The sequence below is a fragment of the Rutilus rutilus genome (assembly GCF_951802725.1).
Source record: "Rutilus rutilus genome assembly, chromosome: 19".
NCBI classification, from domain to species: Eukaryota; Metazoa; Chordata; class Actinopteri; order Cypriniformes; family Leuciscidae; genus Rutilus; species Rutilus rutilus.
In genome coordinates this window covers 4,828,155-4,854,546 of record NC_140232.1, presented here as the reverse complement: position 1 = coordinate 4,854,546, position 26,392 = coordinate 4,828,155, and the positions used below count along the sequence as shown (strand labels likewise).

The window sequence follows — 26,392 nt, the reverse complement described above, 5'->3', positions numbered from 1 at the left end:
GATATATGAACAAACCCCTTGGTATAAACCTTAAGAATATAGATCGGAATACAACTGGAAAGTTTGGTGTGTGTAAGTGCTGCTGAAGTGGAGATTTTTGGCTCAGGTATGAGAAAAAAAACATTTTGAGAAAACGGTCTTTAAAATTGACATCAGCCAATGAGCTTTCGCTTTTAGAGTTAAATGCCCCATTGTACTTTCATGATTGGTTGCTGATAAAAAGGAAATTACCATATTTGGATCTGACAACATTGTACAGGAGAGAGAGAGAGAGAGCTTTCCAACGGTATATGTTAGGGTGCAGACAGTGATCGCACATGTTGATTTACAACGCCAACTTTTGTTGAATTTAGGAGAAATCTACAGATGCAAATAGATAAAGTGTAGTAAAATAAAGACCTAAATGTGTATTTCGGCCTTTCTTTCACCACAAGTCTGAAAGAAGACATGTTATTGAAGCAATAGCCCAAAATCTCAAAACTGACCAGTGAAAATAAGATGTTTCTCCCCTTAAGCACTAAAAAAAGAGCTCGACTCGCTCTAAAAAGAGTGTAAAAGAACATTTCACTGAATTTTGAGAGCAAACATGAAGCCAACCCAGACCGTCCTCCAGAAAACAAACGCTAACCAGCCAGTGTGTCTGTGTGTGTGTCTGTGTGTGTGTGTGTGTGTGTGTGTGTGTGTGTGTGTGTGTGTGTGTGTGTGTGTGTGTGTGTGTGTGTGTGTGTGTGTGTGTGTGTGTGTGTGTGTGTGTGTGTGTGTGTGTGTGTGTGTGTGTGTGTGTGTGTGTGTGTGTGTGTGAAAGCTGCCAGAAAAGCTCTCAGAAATCAGTTGATGATTTCTGGCAGAAGAGACCATAATGAAGGACCATAATCAGACCATCTACAAATATGGAATAAAAGTCAGTGTACACACACACACACACACACGGGCCGAGGTCCCGAGAGGATGCAGTAGGAACAAATAATCTGTACCACAGCTATGATACGCCAAAATATGCAGATGGCGTTCTGGTGTCCTGAAAATGAGCAAGTCAAAACAAAGTTCTGTCAGTATGAAACACCGAGAACTTACACAAATAAAGTAAATATTCTAGTTCAGAGTAGTATAAACAAAACCACCCAGCAGAATGCTTCAGAAGACTTAGCACACAAGTCATATGGAGTACTTTTTTCTCACTTGCAGTCAAGATCAGGCCTCTGAACCGGTTCAAGGAACGAAACATAAAAAGTAAATCAAATTGAATCACACTGAACAGAAACACTTTACCATTAACCGGTTAATAAAGTTATTTTATCGTTCTGTCTAAATTTTTAATTTCGGGGGTCAACCACTCAAATGAATTCAAATAGTACGGCCTATGCTAGTGTGACATTGACGCATCCAATGCAAGTGAAATGCCAACGCTCAGTTGTCGAGTCATCATAGGGAACGTTAAGTCAATGTCAGGAGTTTTTCCCCGAGGATATCTCGCAAGCGTTTAGGTACTCTGATGAATGGCAGGTAATATTCAGCGTAGTGTGTTCTGAAACCAAAAAATGTTAGTGTTAGTGTCGAACCGCTACTATGCAATGTTAGTACTGTGGCTTTATGTTTGCTCAGACACTTGTGTGTGTCATTATTATATTATTGGCATTTTCCCAAAGTGACCCAAGTTCAGTTCAGCTCAGTTCAGCACTGCTTTCAATCAACTTACAGGTTACAAAGTTTACTGTAGCTATGTGGACGCTCAGTTTTTCCTGTCGTTTAATGCATTTGTACGGTGGCCCAGTAGTGCACAACACAACGAAATTTAAAAAGCAAACATAAGTTCACAACACAACAGAAATGAGTCACAACACTACGGAAAATGTACAACACAACGGAAATGAGTCATGTTGTGGCTTATTTCCGTTGTGTTGTGGCTTAATTTCGTTGTGTTGTGAACTTATGTTTGCTTTTTAAATTTCGTTGTGTTGTGCACTACTGGGCCACCGTACATTTGGCTCAAATCCTGAGTTATAAAAGATGAAACATGACCAGATGGCAAATACCAGACTAAGACACTCTCTTCCCCTCTCCTCAAATACATAAAACATTAGTCTTTACAAAACATGAAAACGCTGCGCTTATCCAAAGAACCAGTTCTTTTATTTACTCCTGCACTGTAAACCAGCCGAGACGGTCTGCAAAATACGAGCAGCACTTCATTCAGGACTGAAGCGGGTGGAGCTTCTCTATGAGGTTTCACTTGTAAGCTCTTAGTGTGAAGTTCTATTCAAGCTCTGGTAGAAAGTATAGGCAAATAAATACACAAACATAACATTATTAACCAGAATTTTGTCTTATCAAACTGCTTTCAGAACTGTAATGATGCAGAAGGAACGCATGAACAGAAATATTAAAGTCAACCTGTGGTGAATTTTAGGTGTTTATAATGTCTATGTGGTGTTTTTAATATGCTTTAAAGGGGTCATATAAAGCCATTTTTGTACAAGCTAATATGATTCTTTAGGGTCTAAATTAAAAGTTTGTAATATACTTTAATTAAAAATTCTCATTAGTATTGTAAGAAAACACTAATTTTACCTGGTCAAAAACAGCTCTGTTTTCAGCACGCCGTTTCAGTGCATGTGTCTTTAAATGATAATGAGCTTTGCTCACCCCGCCCCTCTGTTCTGTGGGTACACCGTATTAGACATTCTCTGACCGTATCTAACACAATAACCACGTGTTATTCGTTATAAACGTGGGATTATGAATTATATTGAGAACGTCGTACATAGAAAACATGCCGTAATGTACCCTGAGTGTAAACCTTAGACGCAGTCATCGTGAAGCCTGCAGCAAGGTTTGCAAATTTCGCAAAGATTAATATAAATACTAATATAAAGGTTAATAAAACATTACACTCACATCTTCTGGAGGTTCAGCAGGAACACGTTGGTACTGATCCGTTTTTTCTCGTTTGTAAAGCTGTCTGGTGTGAAATGATTCGTGTAAACATGAAAGCACAGACGATCGTGGGGAATCCCCGTGAGGGAATCCCCGCGTCAATCCTTTGGGCATATCGCTTCAAAAACAAAACTCAGCCACTGCTTCTTCAACGGCTCGGATTTAGGGAACATCCAAATGACTGCTGTGTTCCTTATTACATCTAAGAACAGAACACCACAATCGCTTAGACGCCATTCTACTCCAGCATATCAACAATGGCGGACTACTATGACGAGGCTGTCTCAGCTTGCTCAGGGCGGGTCTTGTGTTGAAACACGGCTGTCAATCACAATAGCGGGAGGAGCGTACGATCTTATGACGTCACAATATCGAACGGCTTGATTTCAGAGATGGTCAAACATATAAGGAGATTAAAACAAAACCACTGGATGGATTTTTATCATGATAGGATGGTTGTGTACAGGCACTGCCAACAGACATTTCAGTGCAATCAACTTGTAAAAGTGCATGTACCATTATATGACCCCTTTAAGGCAAACCATGTGTAAATTCATAAGTCGACACCATTGCTGAGTATTTTCTCCTTAAAACTGCAGTGAACCAAAGACACGGTGTTTCTGACATCACAAACTACCTTGTAACCAATCAGATCAACGTGTGATCGTCAACGAGTGGATCTCTGAGCTGAGTGAGTGAGTGGAGGCGGGGCTCATTTGCATATTCATAGAACCGTGTATACTAAATGAGGCAAGGGTGTCGAGTTACATTCAAGCTATTTTAAGGCATGAATAATATTTTTTCAAGAAAAAAAACTTTAAATATGTAATTTTGGTGACCAAATGAGTTTTAAGGGATCAAATTATTGACTACAGGGGGACTTTTTTTCCCCAAGATATTCTATAAAAATTAGCATTTTGTGTTCCACCGAGTCAAACAGGATTGAAACAACATGACGGTGAGTAAATGATGACTGAAGTTTTATTTTTCGGTTCGCTATCCCTTTAAAACATGGCAAACAGGCTGATTAGGCAAGTTCTGAAGCTCTTATTGATTTTTTGGATCCTCCAAAACTTGACACACAGAGGCTGATGGGTTATAGAACAAAATGACCTAAAAAGACCTCTCACTGGAGCGCTCGTGGCCATGGCAACCAGAGGAGCCGGCTGAGATTGGGCATCCCTGGTGTCTGTTTTATATCATATAGTTGGAGCACGGTGCTCTCTTTAAACAGTGTGTGGGAGAGAGACAGAGACAGAGACACCTTCACTAATCCTAACCATTACTACAATGATCTAATCCTTTAAAATATAAGAAATAATCTCATTTCTGTGACTGAACGCTCAGGAAGATAACTCAGGGTGGTTGTAGGCAGTGTTGGGGTAACTCAGAGTTATGTAATCTGATTACTTTTTCAAGTAACAAGTAACGCATTATGTTTTCAATTTACGACAATATATCTAAAAGTTACTTTTTCAAATAAGTAACACTAGTTACTTTTTCACATTTATTGACTGACAGCTCTCCTGTCCCCATGTTGAGAGAAATAAAGGGTGGGTGTGTGTGTGTGTGTGTACATGATGGTTATTTTAGTTCTAGACTATATGTGAACATGCATTTACTCATCTCACTTGCACGAAAACATTCAGTATTCCTCAAAATGAATAAAAACAGTGAGATGCAATATCAGAAACTACTATTAAATTACACAAATATACTTTATGTACTTAATCTCACTTTATTAACCAATGTCTTTGATGCTGACCTTCAATGATCTAATTCAACCATACTAATAAGCAAAAATTAGAGATTAGATTAAGAAATAAGAGTGTTGAACTTCTTCTTCTGTATCCTATTGTTCTTTAATGCAGAATAGCAGCAGCTGAAAGGTTTGTTTGAGCAGCGCCCTCTACTGTACAGGAGTAAATATGCATTTCCATCAGCCTGAGGCTTATTCACTTCACTTTTGGTGTGAAAGGGGCTTAACATTTGCCAAAAATATAACTTTTTTTTTATGTTATTAAAAAAAAAACAAGCAAGCCCAGCCCAGGTGAGAAAAAGTAACGCAAAAGTAATGTAACGCATTACTTTTCATAAAAAGTAACGCTATAGTTACTTTTTTTGGGGAGTAATGCAAAACTGGTCGTAGGTGACTCGAACACTGGACACCAAATGCCCAGTTAGCATTCTCGCTAATGCTAACGTTAATCTACTCCATTAGCCATTTCTAAAACTCACTTCAAGTTGTCCTACACTCAATCTAGCAGTGTATGGAGTCATACGTGTTGTTTTGGTGCAGGTTTAGGGCTGGTGTGCATGTGTGAGTGTGTGAGTTGACTATTAGGACTGGTTTCTCCGGTTAGTGTGGTGTGAGATTTCAGGCGTGTGACTCGAAAACACTGCACAACCACCACTCAGATGCACAGGACTACATTCTCAGCAACAGCACACACACGACACACAGAGTTTGAGCAGTTTAAAAACAACATCTGATGATGAAGCCTGACGTGGCCAGTGTCACTCATTCTTTATTTTTTCCACATTTTACAATAATTAATAATAATAATAATCACCATATGTAAGCACTATTTCTATATGTAGGCAATTTTTTAGAAAAGGTTCAGAAGTTAGTAAAGTGTGTCCAAACTTTTATAGCAAGACTAGTAATGCACTGCAATACATTTTTTTTTACCAAAACACCAAAACCAAAACTAAAGTTTATTTAACAATGGATTAATGAAACACTTTTAGTTAACATGCCATTTTTTTGAATGTCGTTATGAAACTGATAGAATTTAGTGGTTTTGTTCGTGCAGTAACTAAAAACAGCACAGAGTAGATCTTGCTTCATCAAATAAAAAAAAAATCCACAACATATGATAATGTCAACCCAGACGTGCATCCGCATAGTTGACATGTTTCCCTGATGCTCGTCCACGTTCTGTGCATGAAATAGACACTGACACACTAGCTAGATGGACTAGACACTCAGCACTAATTAAACGTCACCATTTCAGTCAAACTGAAATTTCTGAATGTTTTTGGTTGCTGAAATTTCATTGCATCACTACATACTATGTCATAATTGCATCTATGCATCGGTTGACCGGTCATCAATCTGAAACAGACGTTTTTTCCGCTCCAAACGTGCGATTGGCAACCATTTTTGTTTTCCTCTGGCCGATCTCTGTTGGACACAAACTCCATTGAAATCATTTCCCCAAATTTTATTTTTTGCGTGGAAATATTAGTATGTAAACAGGACGTTTACACAGTTTTGTGCAGGTATTTTTTATGTAGCATTATTTTACAAAGCTAAAATCAAACCATTTTGTTTGTTTTTTGCTTTAAATCATGAAATTATCCAATAGTCAAGTCAAGTCAAGTATATTTGTATAGCGCTTTTCACAATACAGATTGTATCAAAGCAGCTTCACAGTATTAAATTAAAATAATACAACAAGGTTTGTTTCTAGTGGAATTTATTGATAAAATCAAATTAGATATCCCCAGAATACCCCCAACTGAGCAAGCCAAAGGCAACAGTGGCAAGGAACCGAAAAACTCCATCAAGTGACCTAATAGTGTCCTAAAACTCCATCAGGTGACCCAATGGAGAAAAAAAACCTTGGGAGAACCCAGGCTCAGTCGGGGGCCAGTTCTCCTCTGGCGTTTATTAACTAAAGGCCGGATTGTAATTTGAACTGTAAGATTAAAAATATTATATGAATGCCTGGCTGAAGAGATGCGATCAGGAAGGCTATTCCAGAGTTTTGGAGCTAAATGTGAAAATGCTCTCCCTCCTTTGGTGGTTCTGGATATCCTAGGTATGACCAAAAGCGGTTCATGCAACATGTGTGTAACATCTTTGTTTGGACTGTGATTTAAATGCAGTGGTTGCCTCTAACTTAAAATGGCTAAAGATTGTTTTGTTTGTTTAAGGCCAGCAATACAGCAAATAAAAAATAAAAATGTACTTGTGTTTTTTTCTGTGTGTAAAAAAAAGTAAAAAAAAAAAAAATGGTATTGAAATCTATGGAAGCTTGTTTCCATCAGGGAATAAAACAATTTAAAAGATAATTGCGACATTTTATCTGACAATTCAGATTTTATTATCTCGTAATTGCGTTATAAAATCAGAATTGCGAGATAAAAAAAAAAAAAAAGTCGCAATCGTGAGAAAAAAAGTTGCATTTACCTTTTTCATTTTTTATTTTGTGGCGAAACAAGCCCACCAGCACAGACTCCTTCAGGTCTGCTCACATAAGAGAAATCCAGTCATTTCAATAGATTTCGAAAGATTTCCACACGCAGATTTCGCAACATTTTAACGCAAATTTGCCTCAATGACCAACAGAAAGCTGCTTGATTCTGTGTGATTTCTGTGAGCAGAGCTTCATACATCACTACACTATTGGCAAAAGACAAATGGACCCTTTTAGCCGACAAAATTCTTACGAAATTTTGCTAATGTGACTGCAACTTGCTTGCAAGTGTTAGCTATATTTATCACTTTAAAAAGTTCTCTACAACTGAAAAGGTCAAAAGAGAACAGTCACAAACTCCTCTTCTTCTTCTTAAGTGCAAAAGATTGTGGGTAATATTAGTCCAAAAGAACAAATGGATGCATATTTTGGAAAATTGCACCAGTGTCTCCAGGCACTTTTATCATAATAATTTCAGGGCCTGAATTTCGGCATGGGATCGCAGGTATTATACATAATTTGACTCTTTCCCGCAAATTCAGCGCTTATAATGCATTCATTCACTAGCAATGATGGTTGAATAAGTGAATTAATCTACACAGACTGCGATTGTTCAGGCTGCAATTTCAGGCCCTGACTCTCTATGACTTGAGACACACTAATCCAAATCTTGCATGAATACTCCATAGTATGGGAAGCATTCAAATCAGGATGCATCCTTATTATTTCTTTAGCAATTGCATAGAATGCAAAATGATGATTGAATCTGAATACATGGCTCAAGATTACCAGAGAAAGCTGAGGTAGAACTGGAGGTACACGGTTCATGATTAATCTCCATGCCGCAGCAAAAGCCTTAATCCAGGACTTCCTGGAGCTTAACTGGATGTTTATGTTGTCGATTTAGTATGGGAAAACCTTTATGACACATGATCAACATTTCAACAAGAGTTTCAAACGGGACAAATGAAATGTGGAAATGTTTCTGAAGGTTTTCTGCATGCAGAGCAGTCTGGTGGGTTAGATGTCAAAATAGTTTTTGATAACACTCAACTTTTAAGAGTATAATGTGTTGTAACGCACCATAATGTCATGAAGGGTCATTCACAGTATTTAATGGCCAGACATTGGTCGCTGTTGGTTGCTAGTTGGCATTTCTACTTTAGGATTTTTCCTCGACACCTTTTAAAATAAAGGTTTTTATTGGCATCAATGGTTCCATGGAACCTGTCCATCACACACTATGTTCTATTTATAGTGTAAATAGATTCTTTCGAAAATTCAAATGCTGTTTACACGAAGAATTAAAATGGTTATTTTAAGGCGAGACACTACAGGTGAATAGGGTAAAAATTTTAACTAGCAGATATCACCATGAAACTTTCCCAGTTGATTACCTACATTAAGATGAGAAAAAAAATGTATTACAAGTTTTCTGTAATTTAATGTTTAAATATGCAAATCAGGCAATAGCTAATCAAATATGCACTAATTTGCATATATTTGAAAAAACGATATCTGAGTATTGGATAAAGCCAGGTTCAAAATATTTTTTCATTGTGTTCACATATTAGATGGGGAAAAAAATTACAGAGGGATTTATGGATATCTACTTTTGTTATCCTGTAAATTAGAATATACTGTCAATAGCCTTAAAAAATGATTTTCGCCATGTTTTTTGGAATAAAATGTTATATAAATCAGGCTAGGAATAATATATTTACAAATCCCTCAGTAAATGTCTTCATAATATAACTAGGTACAAGTCTGGAAAGTTTGGTGTCTATAGGTGCTACTGAAGTGGAGATTTCGGACTTGGAGAAAGAGAGAAAAGTCATTTTGAGAAAACGGGGTTTAAAGATTTTTCATCAGCCAATGAGATTGCGCATTCAGCCCTTTTACTTTCACGACTGGTTGCTGATAAAAAGGAAATGACCATATTTGGATCCGGCAGGATTGTACAGAAGAGAGAGAGCTTCCTAACGGTGCATGTGATGACAGGCTGACGGCAGAGATCGCAGAGCGGCATGTTGATTTAAAACGCCGACTTTTGTTGAATTTATGAGAAATCTACAGACGCAAACAGACAAAGTGTAGTAAAATAAAGACCTAAATGTGTATTTCGGACTTTTTTTCAACACAAGTCTGAAAGAAGACATGTTATTGAAGACAAATATCCAAAAATCTCAAAATTGACCAGTAAAAAAAAAAACAATGTTTATGCCTGCCGTGTCTCGCCTTAAGAACTGATCACTGAAAGGTTCTTTTCAATAAATTCATTCTTTTAATGAGGCTTTTTTTTCTTCTCTATGATAGCAAGACATTCAAAACTGTTTTACTGAAAATATCTAAATGGAATTTAATTCATAAATAAATTAAAAATGTCCATCATAGAATAGGTGTATTCAAATCATGGTAGGTATGAATTGCATTTTTAATGTATTTTAAAACAAATAGTTTTTTTATATATTACATTTTCACCACAAGATCAAGATGCAATGTTTACCGAAAGTAAAGTCATTTGCAGTTTTTTAGAGGTAGAATTGAATAATCACTAAAGCTCAACAAGTGAAATATCACCAAATAGCACAACATAATTCATAAAAGCTAATGACTGTTGGAGGCCAGTGACAAAAACATCTGTCCACATGATTGATTGGATTAAGTGTGAGAAAGTTATTTTTATCACTGCTGATTTGGACTGAGTTCACAGTTTGCAGTTTCCAGTGCGTTAATAACCGTGGACGCCATTATTTACGAGAACATGCAACTGATTATAACTTACTTTAATCCATAACCTATTGTGCTGTCTCCGGAGGAGGCACTTCATCACAGGCCATCAAATCAAAGCCATACAAAATGTAGGCAGCTTTATTATGCAGCCTTCCAAGATACTTCGCTTTAGCCAAATCCAAAGGCAGAAACACATAACCTTTGCTGAGAAGGCGATCCAAGAATAAACTGCAATGAGTTTGTGAAAAAATAAATCAAAATATCTTAATAATGCACTATATATAGGCTCCAAATAAAGTGGATTGTTAAATCTTTCACGTACAACCGTTCCTCAATCAGAGGTAAAGACAGCGAGTCAGTGTCCAGACGCCTCTCTCCCTTCCACTGTCAGCTCAATCAGAGAGTTAGACACTGCTTCACAACAAACAACAACAGAATACACACACAAACATTCATGCAGAGACAAGCACTACAATTAGACTGAGGTAGACTCACATACACACACACACTCAGAGAGCAGATGCAATTACACAGGCAGGGGAAATGAGAGGTGATACACTGTTAGAGAAGTAGAGGCTGATAATGGACTAGATGAGTGCTGCGAGTGTGTGTGTGTGTGAGTGAGAACTGCCAGCTAGAGCCATTAACCTCTCACATTAATAACATACTTTAATGGCAACTTTGCTAGTTTGTTTTTTACCTTGACATAATTAAATACAGAGCTCAACACTTGATGACGGTATTGGGAAAAAGAGCACAATGAGACATAACCACTTGTTTTTTTGTTTTTACCAAAACAGACACATTTTATAGCGTGAATTGTCGGGCTTCCTCTGCTTAAAACTTATGAACTCGATTTTACATAATTATGAAGAAAATGTGGTCAGTCTCAGTCATGTGTGTAGCTATAGTGCAGTGCTATAGTGTCTTCTGAGTGGGTACTCGGTAGGCTAGTTACTTAGTCAAAAAGTCTCAAATTATTGTTTTAATTTAAGTAAAAAAAATTAATTCCACAGCACAAACATGTGAGTAATATATTCACCATGAACTCAAGGGCATTTGAGGTTCTGTGAGTAATAAAGCCAGAAGCCGGTCTTTTAAGACCTCACTGACTCCTTGTGAATTCTTCTACAATAGCGTACTTGACTCAGCACTGTGATGACAAATGTTATGGAGCTCGTGTGCTACACTATCATTAGCTACACCAGTAATTTTCCACAGTTCCATTTGTATTCAATTGGCACTCGCTCTCTCTCTCCCCCAGGGATGCCTTAATGTCCCTATAATATAACAGTATAGATCTATCGCACATGAATCAGGCATCCCACTTCACAGCGGGCTTCGTGACTAAAAGAATTAGGCTACTTATTATGTGTATGTATAGTGCTGTCTACATAAACAAAGAGTCACCTTTAAGGACAATAAAGTTAAATCAATCAATCAATTCATCAGCGTTTTTTGCTAAGGCAAGCATTAATATTACTATTGTTCACATTTAGGTTTGTTCAAATCCCTAACCAGAAGTTTTACATGTTTAACTACTAAACAGAACATTAGCCATTACAATCAAACTTGTAAAAAAAAAATACCATAAACTTACAATGGAGGATCCGAATCATATCTAGAGACCAGGGGCCAGATTCACAAGAATCTGACCGATCATTGTTTACATTAGTCATTAGTGTCACTTCAGAGTATTTGTGCACATCCCTAGCACTAGTGCAGAGTTTCCCAATAATTACCTAGATCACAGTTTCATAATGAACGGAAAATCATTTAAAACTTCTCATTAACAACATAAAAGGTCTCTAACATTGTTTGCGCCATTGCTTTGGCAAAGTATCTGTCAAACGAACTACAACTGAAAGTGCGATATGGCTTTGTGCTCTTATCAAATTGCAAGAAAAAGATTTAAAGAAATAAGTTTAGTCTATTGCGCTGCGTGTTTAAAGGGGTGGTATAATGCCCTTTTCACAAGATGTAAAATGTGTCTCTGATGTCCCCAGAGTGTGTATGTGAAGTTTTAGCTCAAAATACCCCACAGATATTTTTATATCGCATGTTAAAGTTGTCACTTTTTGAGGGTGAGCAAAAACGCACCGTTTTGTGTCTGTTCCTTTAAATGCAAATGAGCTGCTGCTCCCGGCACAGGGGGCGGAGCTTCAAGAGCTCGTGTTCTTTTACCTCACACACACATGCCCTGGAAACTTCAAAAACTTTCAGCCTTTCATGTTCAAACCGAAGACAGAAAGATGGAGAGAATCAAGAAGAAGTGACATGTAGAAGCAACAGGACATTTCTGAATGGTTAGTTGGTAATTAGCATATTCTGTCTTGATAATCTATAAATCGCGTTCCCGGGGGCGGGGTTTATGTAAATTCTAGGGTTGGTGATGTCACTAACCCGGGAGGAATGTCGTGTAGTCCCTACCAGCCGTTTGTTGTAGTCCTTAAAAAGTGATTTCTTTAAAAGCAAATATCTCCCTTTGCTTTGAACTTTGAGCGTTGTAACTTTGCAGATGTTGTTTATGCTCAAACAGCAAAATTACACACTAACTAAAGTTAAAAAAGTGAAATCAAAATCAACCACCCCTTTAAAAGCGAAGTGCGCACTTTGCTCACGCGATCAGCTCGTGCTCCGGAGTTTTCCGCGTCTCAGAGCGGTTCAGTTCACAGTGAATGAGTGCAGTGAACTGAGTTTAGCGTGCATTTGGGAACGTAACGGGCACCAGTTATGCTTTATGTTCACATTTGCACAATTTCCAACATGTTTACAGCGTTTTACTAGATTTGTAATGAGACACGTTTGTAAAGCTGTTTTCACACAAACGTATTTCTCGCCAAAATAAAAGATCCAACTACAGTTTCCGTCAAAATAAAAGCTCAAGGGTTTATCTCTTACAAGTGAAGTGAAATTAAGACAAAAGTCTTGTAATTTTCCAATTGTAGCGCAAAGTAAAATAATATACTAATGTATTATACATAGTCATTTATTTTTACAGTGCATACATTTTAAAACATATAGGCTACTAGTGTTATAGGAATAATAATAATAATATAAAGTTATATTATTATATTCTAAATGTTTGGCTTCCTAAAACACCAGTGTGAATCTAATGTAGACTAAGACACTATATCACAACTAAAAAGAAGGTTGAGTCTCCTTTAGAGTTCAGGTACAAGTCAACAACTTTCTTTGTTCAATTTGCATACTGAACATGGGCTCTTTAATGTTCACCAGATTGGTGAAGGTTTAGACCATAGTCTCACAAAATCCTGTGGGAGACTCTGTCGTGATATATATTATCTGTAGCGCTATGTTGTAATGCTTCATTAAAACAACCAAATAAATTCATTAAACATCTTACCTTTGGGGATTTAAGACAAGTTGGAGGTAAACAACTTTAAGAATTTAATGATTTTTATGAAGATTACTTTCAAGAATTTGAAGTTCTATCTTACTGTAAGAACAATATGAAAGCTTTTAATGTTGTTTGTATGTCTATGTATGTGGTGTTGCAGTGAACCAAAGACAGTCTCAAAAACACGGTTTGAAATCGCTGGTGTTTCTGACGTCACAAACTACCTTGTAACCAATCAGATCAACGTGTGATCGTCAACGAGTGGATCTCTGAGCTGGTGTGAGTGAGTGGAGGCGGGGCTTATTTGCATATTCATAGAACCGCGTATACTAAATGAGGCAAGGGTGTCGAGTTACAGTCAAGATATTTTAAAGCATGAAGAAGTTTTTTTCAAGGATTTTTTTTTTTTTTATGTTATTTTGGAGATCAAAGATGAGTTTTAAGGGAAAAAATTATTGACTACAGGGGGACTTTAAGAATGTTTGTGAATCCGGCCCCAGAATGTCATAGACTTAGACATGGAGCAGTCAACAAGAACACCCTAGCAAACACATAGCAAAAAAAAAAAATTACCCAGAACACTTTAGTAACCACAGAGCGATGCACTGGAAACCACCTGCAATAGACTTGTGTTGGCTTACTCTGCATGAACAAACACCACATACATTTTCTTCAGAAATCTAGTTTAGCTTGCTTCACACGGATTGATACCGAGTCCGACAACAAGCTAAGACGCACTTTTTCGCTGATAAAACATTTGTCCTATGGCGTGACAGATTTCTCGGACTTCCCCTCATCAATCTCTTTTGTTCAACAAACGTTATGGGATTTCCCCCCTGAAAGTGGTTGAACATTAACCTTGTGTCACCAGTTTCTTTTCCGACAAGCTTTCAAAGCGCCACGTCATGTTTAACTGAGATATGACATTGCAACACCCAATGCAACTCTCATCCTTTCTCACCTGTTTAATCAGCATGTAGGTCTCGGACATGATCTTCTCGATGCGCTGCAGGTCGTAGGTCATGCCCTTTTGACCTTGCTGCCAAACCCTGTACGCATCCAGAAGCAGCGTCTTGCCAGACTCCACGTCATCCAGCAGTTTTCTCTTTCTGTTGGGTCTCTGTGGTAGCGTTAGCTCAGGGCTGCTGGGTAAAGGGTTGCTTGGCGCTGGCGTTGGCGTTGTGGCCATAGTTGGCGCTCCTTTAGCTGCGTTCACCTGATTCTGTAGCTGTAGCTGTTGCTGTTTAGAGCTAATGCTCAACTCCTCCAGCGACAGCTCCGTCGCCCGACTGCTCTCTGGGATCTTATCAACCTCCTCCGCTACTGATTTAACCATCCCCTGCTCTTGTGGGACAGTGTCAATTGGCGTTTGAGGGTCTCTGAATTTTGAAGCACCCGGCCATAATCCCAAGCCGAGCTCCATAGGCTCTCCAAGTCCTGAAGTACCTTCCCTGGGGTGAACTGTGACCGCTGTCACCTGAGTCAAAGGCTCCAGAGAGAGCTGAAGTGTGGCTGAATGTAGTTGAGGAATGGCAGGAGGTCCGGTCTCACTCCCGGTGAGCGTAGGGGTGTCGGGGAGTCCTGCTTTAGGCTGGCTGGTGTGTGAGCATTTGGGGTCTTCTGCAGCAGGAGGCCGGTTAGAAACATCCGCCGTGGTCATTTCACCCATAGAGGTGGTGGACGGTTTAGGAGGATCGCTTACCTGAGAGAGAGAGAGAGAGAAACTGAAACACATCTTCACACTATAAATGCGGCACAGAAGCCACATCTTAAGGCCAATTCACACCACACAGACAAACACCAACAAACAAGTTGGCCTTTAGAGTTTAAAATTTTATGAAAAAATGTAGAATTTTTATGAAAAATAACTCCCATGTTCACACTGACCCAACAGACACCAACAAACACTGATTGAACCTGGTCAGTCAGGTGAAAACAAACCCCGACACGGCAACACACAACACACTGATCCAACAAAACCTTTAGAGACCCTGATATACTTTTTCATTCTTTGCTTTGAAATACCTATGCAGCTTTACAGTGTTAAACATGAAACAGTTCGAAATTACAATTTCTGATTTCTACTACAAAGCAGCTCTCCAAGTGTGTTCATGTTTTACTCGCGTCTGATCACAACGGACTGAACAGAAGAAATTAACCGGAGAAGAATTACCTATTACATCATTGCCACGGACCAATAAGGGTATGCGCGTGACGTCACCGTCGGCCGGAGTGACTGCGGTTTCACACACTCAGTGGCAGAAACACTGAGCGGAAGCATTGGTTTTCAGCGTGAATGCCACGAAAAACAAACAAAACACGTCATCTAAAACGGGAAAGAGCTTTGAGATTGACTGTACAACTACATTTGACAAGAAAGCCGAGGTATGTTGTTTTTACAGACTGCCGAAAGTTACAGAAATGGATCGCTGCGATTCATAGAAACAACTGGATCCAGGCAGAGAAAGGTGGATTTGCAGTTATTTTGTGTCAATATGCTGGATTTATTTTCATACCCTATATATTGTATTGGTATTATTTTGACAAGTCATCAATGAAATATGTACCATTGTACATTCTACATAATTCGATGTTTTTAAATAAACACTGACAAAAAACTATACAAGTTTTAGTGCTGGACGATATGAAGATGTATATAACATTGATATAAGTGATCACCTGGATTTAGATCTGCCTATATTGTATTTATATAAAGCGTTCACAGGCAAATTTGCTTTATGTATTTCCCCGGTGTTGAAATCAGGCTCATATAAAAGTAAGGAATCACTGGATCTTTGGTAAGTTGTAAGAAACACTATATCGAGTCCAGCCTTTAGTTTAAACTGATAATGGTTCATTTTACTCTCGTTTTCGCAGCTTCCCCTATTAACTCCAGTCACTCAGCAGCTCTTCTGCCACTCAGTCCGGCTGAGGGAGTGTGATCCGGCGGGAAAGTGACCTCAATTCATACGCTCTATAATTTAAAGGTGTTTACCAGCGGCAGTGAACTTTTTCTGGAAAGTCTGCTTTGTGAAGCTGTTCTGATCTCCCTAATTAACTTCGCTTTGGCCTGATTTTGTTCGAAATGACGTCACATCTGTTCTTTGATTTCGCTTGAAGTATATCGGAGTATAGCTGTCACGTGTATAAAAATCACTGTGAAAATGGCTAATCTTGATTCTGCTGAAAGAAAACAATACACGTGATGATATTTTCTGACTAGTGTGACACTAGAAGTGAGAAAGGTCACAAACGCAACATTTATATTTAAGTTTTCCTGCAATTAATCTGTTCTAACTTAGAAACGCAAAGACGTTTAAAGAAAGAAGCGCAGGCACCAAGTTGAGCGATGCTATCACTCTGTTCTGTTCAGTCAGGATGGCATTAGCTAATGTGTTAGCACAAACATAAGCGTATCCTTGGCTGTCAGAGCTGGCTTGAGTCTCATTTCCCAAACATGGCAGTGTCTCCATAGGGAACATATGACACCAAGGCCACTGTGTTCAGCTTGTATTTCTGGGGTATAATAAAACAACACACACAATAAAAAAAACAAAAACAAAAAATAAAACCTTCTAAAAACAAACCAAAAACAAATGAGAACATTAGTTGTCATACCCCTGTGAGTTTATCCAGATTGTCCTCCAGCACTTTTACAGTGAAGCAAAACGCTCGCTTGGCCAAAACTTGTCGGTCCACATCTCGCAAGTACTTCCTGTAACACACAATATATAACAATATATGATATGTCTTTGAAAGAAAATGCTTCATGCAATGTTTCATATAATAAAAAATATATAGGAAAACAAAAAGATAAAAAAATGACGAGACTGTATGAAATTTGGCATCGATTCACGAATTTCAAAAATGGATATTCTAAAGTGTTACATTTCTTAAACTTCGCTGTACTAAAAAGTTATTGACATGTTAGATTGTTATTAAATCACAATAAGCCGCGAAAAAGGACACAGCCGAAGCTCGAGCAGACGCACGCGATCCCGAATTCAGGTCTCTTTCGCAGCTTATTGCGCTTGAATGCTCAAATACAAACACAATGATGTCAAGTGTGGAGTATTCACATAAACGGTCTGTTATGTCCTACGTGAACGTAAACAGTTGGGAGCAAATCGGATGTGTAACAGTGCATTAGATCCGTGCGTTTGTTCTTAAAGGGACAGCAGCCTAATAAACTATGGCGGTCTGTGTTGTTAATTTAATAAAAAACTGAAAATCACTCACTGCTTTTGACAATCACATTTGTATCTTTTTTATGAATATATCAATTTATATATAATTCATAGCGTGAAGAATATACAGTGTTTTAATTTTACATTTGATTATTCAAATTCTGTAGTATATCTGAAGACATGTTAAATAAAACTAGGCTACTGTACGTGAAAAAAAACTTTTTTCTATTGCATTTGTCCTATTGTTGCTTTATTTTCATTTTATTTACCGGTGAAAACGTTTTTACTTTTGTATCAATTGGTTTTACTACTCTCAGGGCTGCCTTGCTTTAATACAGAAGACTGCCAGTCATGTGTGTAATGATTGTAGTCCGCTTAAATGGCATTTGTTTTATAAAAACTAAAACGGGAAGAAAAAAACAAAATAAATTTCAAGGTTAAAAATTTATTCAGTGGGATTTTTTTCTACCGCAGTCAAATAAGAAAAGTAACACAAAACAGTAAACTACAATCCAATGCATACATCCAATCGAAATTTGATTCAAAATTGAGAATATGCGACTTTAGACGAGGATAATTTATCAAGCGTTAGGCAACACTACATTTTAAGAAGTTAAGCTAAAACAATGGTGTGGGATTTACTTGGGAAAAAAAGCAAGGAAACAATTTTCACTCAGAAATTGCAAGTAAATTTCACACATAATTACATGTGACATTATAAAGTAGAAAGACTAGTATAGTATTTTCATGCAGCATATACTATGATAAAATAATTGCAACTTTTGTAAAAGTTTGTAAAAACATGTTTCCAGTGTGCTTCCCCACTCCCTGTAATAAATATGCATTATTTAATTAAACAACAAAACAAGGTATTGAGATATGGTGGTCTTACTTTCCCTGGTCGGGGGTTCTCTGAAGCATGAGGGAGATTTTGAGTAACGTGTGGTGATCTTTCAGTTGAGACAGAACATCCAGCAACAGCACGATGGATCTGTTCATATGAGATGCAAAACTACCCGGACGATCGATCTCATCTACTGGAATACGCCAGATGCCCTGAGGAAGAGGAGGAGAGAAGAGGAGTTGAGGTATCAGGACAGCTTTAGACCCAGCGTTGGCTGTCAGATCGGGTCCCGTTGCTCATTCGACACACATGCCATGGGAAAACCCATGCGACCAAGGCCATTGCTGAGCTTCTCTATACAGCAAAGTACAGGAAATGCATACTTAGAAACACAATCCAGAGCCTCAAAAACAACTTTCATTGTGCAAAACAAACCTCTGGGAAAGTCCATTAACATTCACAAGAGGTAAACATGCGACAAAGAATGAGTGGATGACTTCAGACACTTTATTGCTCATAGGAGAAGGTAAAAAACGAGAGAGGTGGTGCAGACAAACGAGAAAATGAGAGAAGCTGAGGATTTTTATTGTCGCAAGGCCATCTGCTCTTGGCTCTTGATGCGCTGGTCTCCGGCCATGAAGAATATCTGCCCACTGATGAGAAATCTGTCTCAACCCACTCTCTCTCTCGATCCATCTCTCTAACCCTCTGCTTCATCTCGAGCTGTTCATCTTTCCCTCCAGTCGTGCTGGACTGAAAACAGCACACCAAATGAAGCTATTGACAGTGAACAGAGATGGCAAACTAAAGGCGGCGCCAAGAGGACATGCTCTAGTCTACGCAAGTGCGCAGACACTTCTAGTTATGCAAGCTCGATTTCACGTGGCACTGCATTCTGAAGCGATTGAAAGCGCAGTACGATGCATTCTCAGGATGACTGCAAGCGTGCTATAAGCAGACATTAGCATGGCTTTTCCTCTTTTAGATCAACTGCTGTATTGTCATAGTGGAGCAACAGTTTGAAGAAAATCGAACCGTCTCTTACCGTTCATTATATCGCAGAGCCGCATTAAAGTCAATATTTTATTTCTATATTCGGGATTTTTAAGGGCAGGGCTTGATTTTAATCATTGAGAATTGATTGAATCACGAAAAGTGGGTGATACCTATTGGAATTAAACCACATGGTTCATTAAGCATTATGACAACAGCTGAAAAATGTCCAAATGTATTGTTCAAAAACAATAATTACGATCTTTCATGTTTTTTAAAGAAGTCTCTTATGCTCACCAAGGCTGCACTTGATGAAAAACAAACTAAAAGTGGTCATATTGTGACATCTTATTACATCTTATTATTAATTGTAATAATATTTCACCATATTATTGGGTTTACTGCATTTAGAAAATAAAGCATCCTTTGTGAGCGTAAAGGACCTCTTTCAAATACACTTCTTTTTTTTTTTAAATTGTAATTATTCCAAACTTTTTAATGGTAGTGTGCAATAAATTTGAAACAAGAACCCAATTTTTCCATCTATTTTCCATCATAAAACAAGTAACATGATTTAGTAAAGTAAATAGGCTCATTATTTTACGCATGAACAACGGAATGTGCTTTTGCAATACGTTGGACAAGCAATGGCGCCATTTTCTTCCAAAAATAAATAAATAATAATAATAATTCAGCTTGATTTTTTTGTTTTTACATTCAAGGGTGGAAAATGGAAGCACAGTTTGAATATTCAATCTCTACATGCGGGCGGGAATGAAACGCCCCTAGCTTGCCAAAGATGTAGACTAGGGGGGTAGCTGTGAGCGCAGATACAAAGTAAATGAATATTAATGAGATGAACTAATATTCCACACGTAGGTTGCCGAATTTATGCCTACACACCCCGTCTATGGTACAACTAATCTGGCTGTTTGATGAGAAGGAGATGAAATGCAGTTGCAATAAACGCTTTAAGCATCCGTAGCAGCAGATGATTATTATTCTGTTGAACGGAAGTGAGAAACAACTGATGACGCGGTTTGACGTTTGGTTGACCAATCAGTGGAAAGAGGCGTTTCATTCCCGCCCACATGTTGAGATCGACTCATTCATTCTCTGAACGTAAAAGAAAAATGTAGTCAGTTCTTGTTTTTTTCGACAAAAAATGACTGCTAAATTTTCTGCTTTTAAAATGAAATCAACAAGCGTTTGATGGGAAGATCCCCTGATCGCTGTGGTCGGGACGGTTTCATCCTTCAGTGGTGTGACCGTGTCTCCAGTGAGCAGAGAAGTAAACATCAGTCTGTTTTGTCTCTGCGCTCTTGATTTCAGTGATGAAACCCTGTACCCCACTTTTCTGCAGTCAATCTTTCTAATTGCCCTAAAAAAGGACACTGCTTCAGTTTGGCCTGGCAGACGCCCATGTATGGGCATGTAGACGTTCCAGAAAATGTAGGTAATGGCATCAGAGCATGTGAACACCGAGGAACTGGATGTAGGGGAGAGCTAAAATATGCAGGAGTGAGAAAAGAGAGAATCTGAAAAAGAAGGAAATGCTAATTGAAATGTCGGATGTTTCCGGAAACCTGGATGTTTATTTGCATGCGGAATGATCTGCAGCTGCTAGTCATCAAATTAAAAGCAGACTGAACGATTCGATCCAAAAGGCAGACATCAGGAAAATGAGAAGAAGAGCGGAGGGAAGGGAGAAGAAATTTAACTGGTGGATTGATTAAAAAAAAACTAATAAACTTCATATTTTGTGAAGGGAGTTGTGAAACTCAGCCTACTCAAGCGTCACATGCACACATGTTCTACCTCTGAATAGGCCTGTGTGATATTTCGAAATAATTATTTGTTATTTTTCATCCTTTTGGCAAAATTTGCATCTCAATATTTAAATATGTATATTTTGTTTCTTAATAAGAGGAAATGTAATTTCAAAACAGCCATTGCAGCCAATTAGATTCAAAATGTAGCATTTCTGCATACTAGTATTATACTATAATTAATAAATAAACATGATTTAGTGTTTCCTTGGTCATGGGCCACTCCAATGATGTCCGTATAGGCTGATTTAGTTTCGAAATGATGCTTTACATGCATGATCTGAATGTCGTCATTCACTCACCCTCAAACCTGTGTGAGTTTGAGAAACAAAAGATGATGTTTTGAAGAATCTTGGTAACCAGAGAGTTGTTGGACCCCATTGACTTCCATTGTATTTTTTCCCCATATGGGGTCTGTCGTCTTTTGTGTTCAACAGAAGAAACACACTCATGCAGGTTTGGAACAAATTGAGGGTGAGTGAATGACGACAAATGATGAGAAATGAATCAGACTTATCGACTCTAATGCAGTTTTAAACTGGAATACGCCAGAATTCTTAGACGTTAATACCCTCATACTCCCAGATTGCGAGACTAGTCTAATGAAATGCACTCTATGAAAATTAATGTCCAGATAAAATCATTCTGACATTAAACAAAATGGCTTAAAATATGCAATGAATATTCAATATCTCACCCAGCCTTTCACAGGCAAGCATCAGTGGCTAATGCCGTAACACACAGTTTTAAATGTGAAACAGCAGTCAAAGAGAGATGCTGCCAAGAAGTGTGTGTGTGTGTGTGTGTGTGTGTGTAAGGGTTTTGCCCTTTTACTGCAGGGATTACCCAAAGCCCCTCCAGCAGGACACAGTACATGATGGATACGGGAAAGAGAAAGAGGGGCGTGTCCTGATAGGTGGATCTGGAAAAGGGGTGTGTCCTGATGGGTGGATCTGGGAAAGGGGTGTGTCCTGAAAGGTGGATCTGGGAAAGGAGCGTGTCATGATAGGTGGATCTGGGAAAGGGGCGTGTCCTGATGGATGGATCTGGGAAAGGGGCGTGTCCTGATGGATCAGTGGATGGAATGCTATTAGACAGGTCTTTGGCACAGGACCCTCAAACCGCTGTGCCAGTCCAAATAACACGGCTTTACGGCCAGATTACAGACACACACACCCCAGCTCAGTCATTTCTGCGCTGCGGCAACTGTACTTCTGATCAGCATTAAAAGACATGGGTTTGCCTCAACTGTGGATTTCGCATTTAAAATTTCCAGATAATGTTTATTTTAATGTTAATAGTATTGATTAATGTTAATAAAAATGATTAAATATGCCTGTATCTGCAACAGGTTTTCCTTTAAAAATGTAGTGCATTTAATTTGATGTTAACAAGTAAAGCAGTCCTCTGGTGAAGCACTTGTTGAATTTCAACAGTTACAAGACAGCAAATTACTTTACTTTTCAGTTGCAACTGCATTGCAAATTAAAATTGTATATATATGATATATTATATGTAGTCATAAAGAACAAACTTCAGCCTTTATTCCAAAACACTGAAGTTTGACATTTTTGAGTTTTAACTTTCATGTGAAAGTGTGAAACAAACAGTCCTTTCAGCAACTTGCTTTGATAGTTATGATAAAAACTGCATTTCATATCATTGTGGCTTTTTGTGTTGTTGGAAAGACTGATAAGGCTGACTGTTTTCAGAAAAGGACAGGCATAATGAGAGTGAATGTCATCTGTCATGACCCTTCCTCTTTCAAAGGTTTGTGTTTGACGAGAAAATGGTGTAATTTGATACACAGAAAGCCTCATTCATTCTCCATTTCTTTTTTTTCTGGGAATCCCCACACATCTAGAGGAAACATTTGAGAACGCAAATGAATTCATATGATCTTGGCCATTAAAAAGAGAGTGAAAGCTAAAAACAATGCTTGCACAGCAACCAAAACTCACTGATGCCTTACAAGGATGAACCCAGCCAATCGTCCGCTTCTGATTAGCATATTTCCATTAGTATGAGAAGAAAACAACTTCAGATAAAAAAAAAAAAAAAAGCACCCGAAGCTTTACCATCAGGTACATGACTACTCATAAATAGCTTCAAAACCATACAAATTTCCTAAACTCAACTGACCCGCGGAAGAAACGCAAGCTATCACGTCTGTTTCAGGCCTACAGCTGCTTCTAATGCGATCGATATAATCTGACAGCAAAATCACTAAATTGAGCCCAGCAGACACGGGGCTTCCCTCACCATGCCTGACCATGCAACAACAAAAAGTTCAAACTAAAAGCTAAAATAACAAGCAGCACTTCAAGCATAAACCAACAGATGAAGAGACGATGTGTAGATTTCAGGAACATCGCAAGGTGTTTCTGATAAACAGTTCAGACTCAACACATCTGACTAACAGAGCGAAACGTGAACGCATCAGATGCAGTGTGTAACTTTCACCTCAGGGATTCCCCTAGACACACAACTGCTCAAAGAGTCGAGCAAGAATGACAGCAAACATCTGAAGAAACATCTGCACTCCGGAACCGCAAGCCTGAGAGGAACGCGGGAACAAGGAGGTTCCCAGTTTTCTGACTCACCCGGTGCACTTCATCACTGCCTCTCGTATTGACGAAACGCAGGACTCCGGCACGAGCTAACTATTATCTGCGTCACCACTCTCAAACGCTCACTTTCTTTCTCTTGCTCCGCTCCTTCAACTCTCACACACTGCTCTCCACAAACCTCCTCTGACACTTTTCCTTTCCACGGGCAAAAGCAGAAGGAAAAGGAAACCAAACAGGAAAAACAAAAAGGAAGAAACTCACCATCACCGAGGAGAGCAACTCCACGCTCTGCCTGTATGAAGTGTGTGTGTGTGTGTGTGTGAGTAAATGGGATGTTTTGATTTTTCTGTAATGTTCCAGCGAGAGAAGGCGAGCTATAGTCCAGGATTGAGAGAGTGAGATGCACGCGTGCGGAGGGAGGAGAAATGGAGAGATGGTTGAACGAGTGTGCCTTAGACTAGCGTTCGCTCTCCTCTCTTTCCAACCCTGCCATCGCAAAACAAAACGCCCACGCTTGTCTTTCTCTGCTCTGACCCCAGTGCGCTCACCCTCCCTCCCTCTCTCTCTCTCTCTCTCTCTCTCTCTCTGTACACAGGCGGAGGGACCGCCCCTTCAGAACACACCGGCCAATCAGAGAACAGCTCCGTTTCTCAGCTCAGAAGTGCACACCCACACACACACACACACACATACATACATACATACATGCAGAGAGAAGTGAACGACAGCAGACAGAAAACATGCAACAGGATGTTAGTGTGGGTCAGAGGGAAAAGGGTGTGTGTGAACACAAACACACACACACACACACACACCTATGAGGAGAGGTGAGATCAGAACAGTTAAGAAAAAAGAGAAAGAAGAGAAGAGGTGAGAACAGGAGAAACAAGAATTAAAGCAAAGATGAGAAAAGAACAGAAGAGACTAAGCCAAGAATAGAGAAAACAGAAGAAACAAGAGGACAAAAAAGAGAAGAGGTGAGACAAGAAGAGAAAAGACGCTATAAAGAGGAGAACGTAAGAAAAGAGAAGAGTTGAGAACAAGAATAAAAGAAGAAATGAAGAGAAAAGAATTGAACAGAGTGAGAAGTGAGATGAGAAGAGACAGAGACAAGAGGACAAAAAAAGAGATTAGATGAGACGAGAAGAGATGCTATAAAGAACAGAATAATAAAGGAGAGGAGAAGAAAATAGGTTAGATGAGACGAGAACAGGAGAATAAGAATAAATGTGAAGAAATGAGGAGAGATGAGAAGAGAGAAAAAACTAGAGACAAGAAGAGATGACAGGATGAGTAGAAGAGAACAGAAGAAAAGAGATGAGAAGAGTTGAAAAAGACAGATGAGAGGAGAAGAGACTAGAGGAGAGAAGAGAGTTAAAGAGAAAAGAGACAAGAAGAGCTGAGACAATAGTAGGACATGAGAAAAAAAAGAGGTAGAAAAGAGACAAGAAAAGACACTAGAGGAGAGGAGAAGAGAAGAGACTAGTGGAGGATGTGCAGCGACAGAAGATGTGAAGGGAAAAGATGAGACGAGAGGAGAATAATAGGGAGACAATAAACAGAGGAGAACAGAAGAGACAAGAAAAGATGGGGCAAGAAGAGGAGGAATAAAAAAGACGAGAAAAAAGAAAAGAAGCGAGACAAGGAGAGACGATAAGGGAAAGAAAAAAGCTGAGATGAGAAGAGACGATGTGAGACACAAGGAGAAAAAGAGACAAGAAATGAGAAGAGAAGAGGAAAAGGGGAGAGAGACTGAGAAGAGGAGAAACGAGAAGAGAAGACGAGCAGAGACACGAAGCTGAGAGGTGAAGTGTGTCATTTATTACAGAGAATAAATCAGGAGTGCAGAAACTCAGGGTGTCACACAGCTCTCATTACCTGTTCTCCCTCTGTAAATGTTTGTGCTTTTCCACTGACACACACACGCACACACACACGCGCACACACACACACACACACACACACACACACACACCTGGCATTTCCAACCCCCTGAAGCTAACAGGAAAGTCAAGATGCAAATGGAGCTGACCGTATCTCTACATGTGAACCACAGGTGTTTGAGGCTGCTGAACTTTCACACACCAGCGCTTCACACACAGAGCACGAGCACAGCGTCCACACACACACACACACACACACACACACACACACACACACCATTCAGCCGGTTTCACTGCAGTTACACTGCGCAGACGTGCTGTTACAGAGAGAGGTAATTCCCCTGAAGGGTCAGAGGTCAGAGGTCATTCCCCTGAAGGATCAGAGCTACTCAGATTCTCAACTAAAACTGTCCAATTACAAGAAGCCGAAAGCAGAAAAGCTCAAAACTGTCAAAGAGAAACTCAGAAAATCAAAAGCTAAAATAAAATATTGACAGGTTCCATTAATAAACAATTAAATTAATAAAAAAAAAAAAATAATAATAATAATAATAATAAATAAAATAAAAATGTCCAAATATTGACAATTACAGGTGTGATGATGAATGAACTGTTCAGGCATCCAAAGAAAACTGGACAGGAATGTTTGTTTTTCTTGTACAGCAACTGCAAAACATAAACAAAAATATATATTTTTTATGTTTTCAAAAGAAGTCTCGTATGCTCACCAAGGCTGCATTTATTTGATAAAAAAAATAATAATAAAAAAATAATATTGTTAAATATGAAAATTTTAAATAACTGTTTTCTATTTGACCATATGATAAAATATAATTTATTCCTGTGATCAAAA

General features: G+C 38.7%; 1 protein-coding gene across 7 annotated transcripts in view; it reads right to left on the bottom strand.

Annotated features, from left to right (window-relative positions):
- cabin1 (calcineurin binding protein 1) overlaps positions 1-26,392 on the bottom strand; it is a 130,902-nt gene that overhangs the window by 25,867 nt on the left and 78,643 nt on the right. For 4 of the 7 annotated variants that reach the window (XM_084389853.1, XM_084389856.1, XM_084389855.1 and 1 more), the window contains 4 exons: positions 26,131-26,205; positions 18,313-18,476; positions 16,852-16,948; positions 14,195-14,935 (listed from right to left, as the gene is read on the bottom strand). In XM_084389853.1, coding sequence (XP_084245979.1) covers positions 14,195-14,935; positions 16,852-16,948; positions 18,313-18,476; positions 26,131-26,205 — 1,077 coding nt within the window. The remainder of the gene's footprint in view (positions 1-14,194; positions 14,936-16,851; positions 16,949-18,312; positions 18,477-26,130; positions 26,206-26,392) is intronic. The other 3 variants (XM_084389857.1, XM_084389859.1, XM_084389858.1) reach the window with 1 other exon arrangement.